At 39.7% G+C, this 7,876-nt stretch overlaps 1 protein-coding gene across 3 annotated transcripts in view; it reads left to right on the plus strand.

Moving 5' to 3' along the window:
* Positions 1-7,876, plus strand: part of COPB2 (COPI coat complex subunit beta 2) — a 41,502-nt gene that overhangs the window by 27,198 nt on the left and 6,428 nt on the right. For 2 of the 3 annotated variants that reach the window (XM_036266436.1, XM_036266437.1), the window contains exons 16-22: positions 3,656-3,766; positions 4,454-4,668; positions 6,039-6,131; positions 6,221-6,401; positions 6,591-6,659; positions 6,814-6,885; positions 7,441-7,588. In XM_036266436.1, coding sequence (XP_036122329.1) covers positions 3,656-3,766; positions 4,454-4,668; positions 6,039-6,131; positions 6,221-6,401; positions 6,591-6,659; positions 6,814-6,885; positions 7,441-7,539 — 840 coding nt within the window. In that variant the 3' untranslated portion in view covers positions 7,540-7,588. Of the gene's footprint in view, positions 1-3,655; positions 3,767-4,453; positions 4,669-6,038; positions 6,132-6,220; positions 6,402-6,590; positions 6,660-6,813; positions 6,886-7,440; positions 7,792-7,876 lie in introns of those variants that run through there. The other variant, XM_036266435.1, reaches the window with a different exon arrangement.

Genomic DNA, 7,876 nt, shown 5'->3' on the forward strand with positions numbered 1-7,876 from the left:
ATGATGAACTCCTTTAGCTTTTCCTTGCCTGGGAAACTCTGTATGGCCATCGATTCTAAATGACAGCTTTGCAGGATAGAGTAATCTTGGTTGTAGGTTCTTGCTTTTCATCACTCTGAATATATCTTGCCACTCCCTTCTGCCCTGCAAAGTTTCTTTTGAGAAATCAACTGACAGTCTTATGGGAACTCCCTTGTAGGTAACTAACTGCTTTTCTCTTGCTGCTTTTAAGATTCTCTTTGTCTTGAACCTTTTGCATTTTGGTGATGATGTGTCTTGGTGTGGGCCTCTTGAGGTTCATCTTGTTTGGGACTCTCTGTGCTTCTTGGACTTGTATGTCTGTTTCCTTCACCAAGTTAGGGAAGTTTTCTGCCATTACTATTTCAGATAGGTTTTCGGTTTCTTGTTCTCTCTCTTCTCCTTCTGGCACCCCCAAGATGCAAATGTTGGCATGCTTGAAGTTGTCCCAGAGGCTCCTTACACTATCCTCATTTTTTTGGATTCTTTTTTCTTTTTGCTGTTCTGATTGGGTGTTTTTTGCTTCCTTATATTCCAAATTGATGGTTTGCTTCTTGGCTTTACCTACTCTACTATTGAATCTGTGTAACTTATTCTTTATTTCAGTTAGTGCCTCCTTCATTTCTGACTGGTCTTTTTCTATGCTCTTGAGACCCTCACTAAGTTCACTGAGGTTCTTACTAAGTCCACTGAGCATCCTTATAAGCAGTGTTTTGAACTTTGCATCTGTTAGGTTGTCTATCTCCATTTTGCTTAGTTCTTTTCCTGGAGTTTTGTTCTGTTCTTTCATTTGGGACCTGTTTCTTTGTCTCCTCATTTTGGCTGCCTCCCTTGTTTCTATGTATTACTTAGCGAGAGGTATGGGGCTGGCTGAGACCAGATGCTGTTTGTTTGAAAGAATTTAGGAAAACCTGAAACAAGATCCAAGACAGGCCAATCCTATGGTAAAGCAACTGGCAACAGCTTGGGTGGGCTTGAAAGTTGGGTGGGGCGGGGCCCCAGGGTATCACCAGGGCGGGACCAACAGTGTGAGCCAGGTTGCTGGAGTCCCAGATATGGAGGCTGTCTGCTGCCCCAGGGAAGGGCTCACCAAAGGAACAAAGGCCTCTGATAGCACGTCTGTCAAGGAGAAAGCTGCCTCTCCAGCTCTCACTCCAATGCCAAACAACTCAGTTCTTCCCATATGACTCTTCTGGCCTTTCAAGCTGCCTCCCCTACGCTAAAGCCTGGAGCCTGGAGGGTATGAGTGTGAGGAAGTCCGTGTGCGGGCCCTTTAAGAGGAGCTGCCTGGGGCTCCAGCCGCCTCAGCCTCCCTGAGCCTCAGTTACCGCAGGTTTTTCCAGCCAGAAGTGATGGGGATTCTCTTCCTGGCACTGGAACCCTGAGCTGGGTGCATGGTGTGGGACAGGGACCCCTCAGTCCTCAGGGAGGACCTTCCCAGCCAAGGTACCCGACCTTCCCAGCCAAGGTACCCTCGGGATTTTTATCCGCCACACGTGGGTGTGGGACCAGCCCGTCCGCCTCCACCCCTCCTACCAGTCTCAGTGTGACCGCTTCTTTAATTCCGTAGTTGTAGGTCTTCCATTCAGCTCCATTTCAGGCGGTTTTGAATGAAGGTTGTTCTGTAGTTTGGTTGTAACTTTGATGTGGTTGTGGGAGGACGTGGTTCTGTGTTTACCTACCCACCATCTTGACCGGAAGTCGCTTTTTTTTTTTTTTTAATGTACTTAAGGTTATCCTCCCTACTCTGCTGGTTCTCCAGATTTCCTTAAAATCTCCTTTCAGTATGTTTAGTCAGTTTCGGCCTGAATTGGTTTTTCTGCTCTCATCACGGATATCTCCCATCATGTTGGGGCTCCCCCTTTACTTCTCTCTTGAGTTGGATCTGTTGTTTCCTGTATCCCCTTTCTTCTTACCTGGTTTACTTCCTCATTTTGCTGGAGCATGTTCTTCAGTAGTTTCCTGAGAAGGAGATTATTAATGGGAAGTACGTTTTTTGTGACCTTGACTACCTCAAAGTGCCATTCTACCTTATGCCATAATTGACCACTTAACTGGATATAGAATTTGGGGCTGGAGGTAATTTTCTCTCAGAATTTTGAAGACATTGTTCTGTTGCTTTCTAGCTTCTAGTTATTATTGAAGTCTAAAGCCATTTATATTCCTGATTCTTAACCCTTGATCTGCCTTTTTTTCCCTGGAAGCTTTTTTTGCCCTTGTCCCTATTGCTCAGAGATAGCATGATGGTGGGCTTTGAAAGGGGTCAATTGTAATTCATTCTGCTGAGTATTAGATGAACTCTTTTAATTGGAAACTCACATCCTTTATTTTTGAGTCTTAATTATTTCTCTGATGATTTCCTTCCTTTGTTTTATATAATCTCTGTTTGTGGAGTTGTTATTCAAATATTGGTCCTCCTGAATTGGTTTTCTCATTTTGTTATTCTTGGACTTTTAAAATCTTATTTATGGGTAAAGTTTCTTTTCTTTCTCTGAGGATATGAATGATAGTTGTGTTATTGTTTTGAAGTTTTCTTTCTCCCCCTAAATGTTAGGCTTCCTTCAAGCCTGTTGGTTCATTTTGCTCTCTCTTTCCTGTTAGGGATTTTCCTCAGATGCCTGATGATCCTTGGGTAGCCATTTCAGAGTGGAGGTCTAAGAAGCAGATAAAAGCTCTAAGTTTGTGGGTGGGCTTATTGGATATGGACTCACAATACGGCTGGGCCATTTGGTTGGGGAACCTCAATGTCAGTATCTTCATCTAATAATTTAACGACTCATTTATTCACTGGAATGAGAATACTTACTGATGAATAAACTGGACATGAGACCAATACTTACTGATGAATAAACTGGAGATGAGACCAACACATAGATAATGATAGCATCAAGAGCTGAAAGCAGATGTTTGCTAAATGATCTACATATGATAGAAAAGAGGAAGGTTTTACCTTTGACTTCGTTTTCTTTGAGGGACTGGACTAGATGATCTCTAAGACCCAGTTTAGTGAGTAGGTTACAAACAGTTAGGTCTACACCACTGTGTCTTTTTTTGAAATCTTCAGTCGACTTTCTAAAATCCCTTGTTTATGATTTTTACTAGTTTTACTTGAGTTTATCTAGCATTGGTCAACTTCCACTGCTTAGAGAACAGTAGGCATTGTGTGACTGAATTTTCTCTGCTGTGGTTCTTATCAATTAATTTAATGACTCCTTGATTTTTCTCAGTCTTCTCATTATTCTGTTATTTGTTACTTTTGTTTGAGTCAAGTAATGGGCTTTCTATGTCAGCAGGGTATATCTATTTTAGTTTGCGATGGAAATGGACGATTTGCTGAGTGCATGTGGGTGCACTGTTTACATACCACACACATTTTTTAAAAATGTTTTATTGATTTTTCTTAGAGGAAGGGGGAGAGAGAGAGAAACATCTTTGTGAGAGAGATACATGGATCAGCTGCCTCCCACACGCCCCCTACTGGGGATTGAGCCCGCAACCCGGGCACGTGCCCTGACCAGGAATCTAACTGGGACCTCTCAGTCCATGGGATGACGCTCAATCCACTGAGCCACACTAGCCAGGCCCACACATATTTTTATATATAGAAATACACACATGCATGTTTTTTAATGTTTAGGGCTTCAAGCAGCAAGCTCTTACCGTATCCACAGATCCTGAGCATCGCTTTGAACTTGCTCTTCAGCTTGGAGAACTAACAATTGCGTACCAGTTAGCAGTGGAAGCAGAGGTATGTATTGATAAGTCAATAGGTGTTTCTATGTGTTTAGTATAAATTACAAACTAAACTCATTTTGCTGAGGTTATTGCCTCGTTGGTCTTGTTAAAAAATGTATTATGTTTAATTTTTGCATAAATCACATGGATTATGAGACACTACAAATGACAGATAATATTTATTGTTAAATACTTAAGGACATAAACAATTTTCTAATCTTTCCAAAAAATGGTATTAAATCACTCATTAAAATGATGGCACAATCTAATTACCTTAAAACTTCTATTAGTTTTTTATTTTCAGTATATAATTACAAAATAAAAATGTAATGGATTGATGATTATTCATGTATCATTAAAATTGATTTGTGTTTGAATTTTGTTTATGTGAATAATTTCCATTTCCTCATTATACATTTTGTCATTCCATTTTATTTTGATTGATAGAATCAGCTTAATTAACCACAGCTCGACATAGCGTGGGGCAAAAGTAGGTTTACAGTTATATGTGAAAATGTTTATTCTTGTATTAATTATTGCATTATTTCCCATATGAATAACTGTAAATCTACTTTTGCCCCACCCTATATATGTTTCCCATTGTCAGCACAGAATTGTTCAGGTTAAAAGAATAATGTTGATGTTAGAAATTCAGATGTTTATTTCCAAAGATTATTTTAACTCGGAAACTTTCTTACAGTCAGAACAGAAGTGGAAACAACTTGCTGAGCTTGCCATTAGTAAATGTCAGTTTAGTCTGGCCCAGGAGTGCTTGCACCATGCACAGGATTATGGGGGTCTCTTGCTGTTGGCTACCGCCTCTGGAAATGCTTGTATGGTGAACAAGCTAGCAGAAGGTGCGGAGAGAGATGGCAAGAATAATGTGGCATTCATGAGCTACTTCTTACAGGGCAAGTAAGTATTAATCCAAGGTCTAAAAGACCTGGGCATAGTAATTAAAAGCACTTCTTCATTGACTTTGAGGCTGGATTTTGGAGAGGATTGTGAAGACTGAACCCTACAAAAAGAGCTGATGGCTGGCCAAGTGGCATTGCTAGTGGGGGTAGTGAGGACAGTGCTACCTTGATGGCACTCATCTTCAGCAAAGGATGCCCTTAGCACACTGGGGCTGAATGTTTGAGGAAAATGAGCTATTCAAGGAGGCTCAATAGGGAGAAATTTCTCAACAGCCCTGCCCCTTACTGGCTGAAGTATTTTATGACAGCAGGTTACTTGTGCTGCTCCAGTTGGTATCTGAATGGCAGATGACTTTACCAAACTGGATTTTTCTGATCTGTTCATAGTAAGAATAAAGGGACATGATGCCAGTTACTTTCAGATTTGAGTGTAACTGTAAAGCATAAACATGTCATATCTAAAAGTTTGGGATGAAATAAAACAAAAAAGTATTCATTAACCTTGCTCTACATGCTAACTTTTTTAACCCCACACCACTTTATCATAAAATCTTTGAATGTGCACCCCCCAGTATATGTATGTATTGTATACTTAATATTCATGTATTTAGTATATATTACAGACAATATTTATAAATGTATATATCTCTAAAAATAGGTCCCATTCTTCCTTACCTATAATTCAAAAATCCAAAAATATTCTGAAAATAGCTTTCTTTAACTTGGTTTCAAAACAGGACCTGAACTCTGAAATACTATTAGTTACTTTTATGCCACTAGGTGTGTCTTTATAGCATATTAATCTTTGTGATTTTCATTTGATACTGCTATTAGGTAATATATATAGTATTACCTTTCTAAAATCCAAAGCGTTCTGAATTCTAAAACACATTTATCAAACTTAAAAAGAAAAAATGAAATTAAAAAACAGAAAAAGTAGACACTTGGGTATTTTCCAATTGGGCACCATTGGATTGTGCAGCACAGCCCATGTTGGAGACACTGCCTTCAGTATTCCCACTTGGGAACTGCGGTTTTTATTCCCCTGTCTCCTGAAGCCTTTAAAAGGTACTCATCTCAACTGCTAAATTGTCTTGAAAAGCCCCTTTTGATTCTGTTTAGGGAGTTAAAACAAGGAGATTGAAAATGGTCACAAAAGCTTTCTTACTGTTCATAACTCCTGAGTCCACTGATTGAGGAACATACCAGTGATGACAGGTTAATGGCTCAGTGACAAAATGTGTATGTGTGGGAGTTGGGGAGGGAATGCTGACTTTGCAACACTAAATCCACATTTCTTTAATGTATTAAATGCCGGTGTTACAGCGATTATTCTTGGCAACAGTGCCTTTCCTTTTCAACCTTTAGGCTTGATGCCTGCCTGGAGCTCTTGATCAGGACTGGACGACTGCCAGAAGCTGCCTTCCTGGCCCGGACTTACTTACCCAGCCAGGTGTCAAGGTATAGACTTTTAATTTTAGGAAGAAATGTTTCAAATAAAAACAGCACACTTATTTAGTCTCCCTTTGGTTCCATGATATCTATATTAGGGTGGTTAAACTCTGGAGAGAAAATCTCTCAAAAGTCAATCAGAAAGCAGCGGAATCCCTTGCTGATCCAACAGAGTATGAAAACCTTTTTCCTGGATTAAAAGAAGCCTTTGTTGTGGAAGAATGGGTGAAGAAAATGCATGCTGATCTGTGGCCAGCTAAACAATACCCCTTTGTCACGGTGAGTGGCCAGGGTGCCAGGCCTCATTTGTTGTGACTGCGGGGTGAAAGTGCATTCATTACTCAGGGTTTTGAACTGTACTACATATGTTATTATTGGAGTAAGAGCCAGTGACTAGGATGTAAGCCAACTTCCTAGATGAATTACAACTTCAAAATATTTCACTTTATTATTGCTTTATTCTGATAGCCAAATGAAGAAAGAAATGTTATGGAAGAGGCAAAAGGCTGTCAACCCTCAAGATCTGCAACTCAACAGGTCGGTGGAATGGTACATAAGATGACCTGGTTGAGATTTGTTGATTAAGTACTATCTCCCACTTAACTAATTCTGATCAGCCTTTCCTTGGGGGAAACTGTTAAATTCCTGAACAAATTCCTGTCTTTACATGTATCTCCACTTGGCTTTTCAGGAGCTTGATGGGAAACCTGCTTCTCCTACTCCAGTTATCATGGAGTCCCATGCAGCCAACAAAGAGGAAAAGGTATGGCCACCATCCCCAAACTTCCCATTGGAACCCCAGCCTCACCCCTCCCCGGACACATCTGGAAGGTGTGCAGGCCTCTGTATTTTAAGTGATGTAATCAGTTTCAGAGCAGGGATTTGGAAATAGGAAGAAACCCTTTTTGACTGACTAAAGGCATATATCATATTATTGTACTTCACAATTACTGTATTTTTTAAAATTTGAAGGTAAGCCCTCCTCATCCCCCAGCAAAAATATTACAACTTGCTAAAGGCTCAGATAATGGTTAGCATTTTTTAGTAATGAAGTCTTTAAATTATGTACAATTTTAGACAATGCTATTGCGAACTTAATAGACTACATACAGTCCAGTGTAACCATAACTTCTATATGCACTGGCAAACAAACTGCTGTCACTTGCTTTGTTGAGTTATTCACTTTATTGTGCTGGTCTGGAACCAAACCTGAAACAGCTCTGAGGTGTGCTTATGTTGTTTTAGTTCTCTTTGGATCATGAATCAAAGCTAACTTTTCTTTAACACAGCCCTATATGACTCACCCTCTTCCTTGTAGAGTTTACTTGAACTGGAAGTAGATTTGGATAATTTGGAATTAGAAGATATTGATGACACAACAGATATCAACCTGGATGAAGATATTTTGGATGACTGAATGTAATGTTTCCCATTTACCCAACTAAACAGATCATTATCATGGACAGGTATTGTCACCCCGACCGTAGTACTTTGGGACTCTGAGAAGAAACTCCTTGAATTTTAACATGTAAACACTGCCCTCCTTGTCGTCAGAGAGTGTATATTGCAGCATCTACATCACTGTTTCCTTGTTAACTAAAATAGACATGGCTTTGATTTTTTTTTCATACTACATTAGACCATTATTTCATAAAATCTTTTGAATTAATGAAGACACTTCAAAGCTTCCTTTTTTAAGTAATGAAAATAACATCTAGTTTTAGAAGGCTGGACCAGGGATATACCTTATACAG

Source organism: Molossus molossus, unplaced genomic scaffold (genome assembly GCF_014108415.1).
Source record: "Molossus molossus isolate mMolMol1 unplaced genomic scaffold, mMolMol1.p scaffold_m16_p_18, whole genome shotgun sequence".
NCBI lineage: Eukaryota > Metazoa > Chordata > Mammalia > Chiroptera > Molossidae > Molossus > Molossus molossus.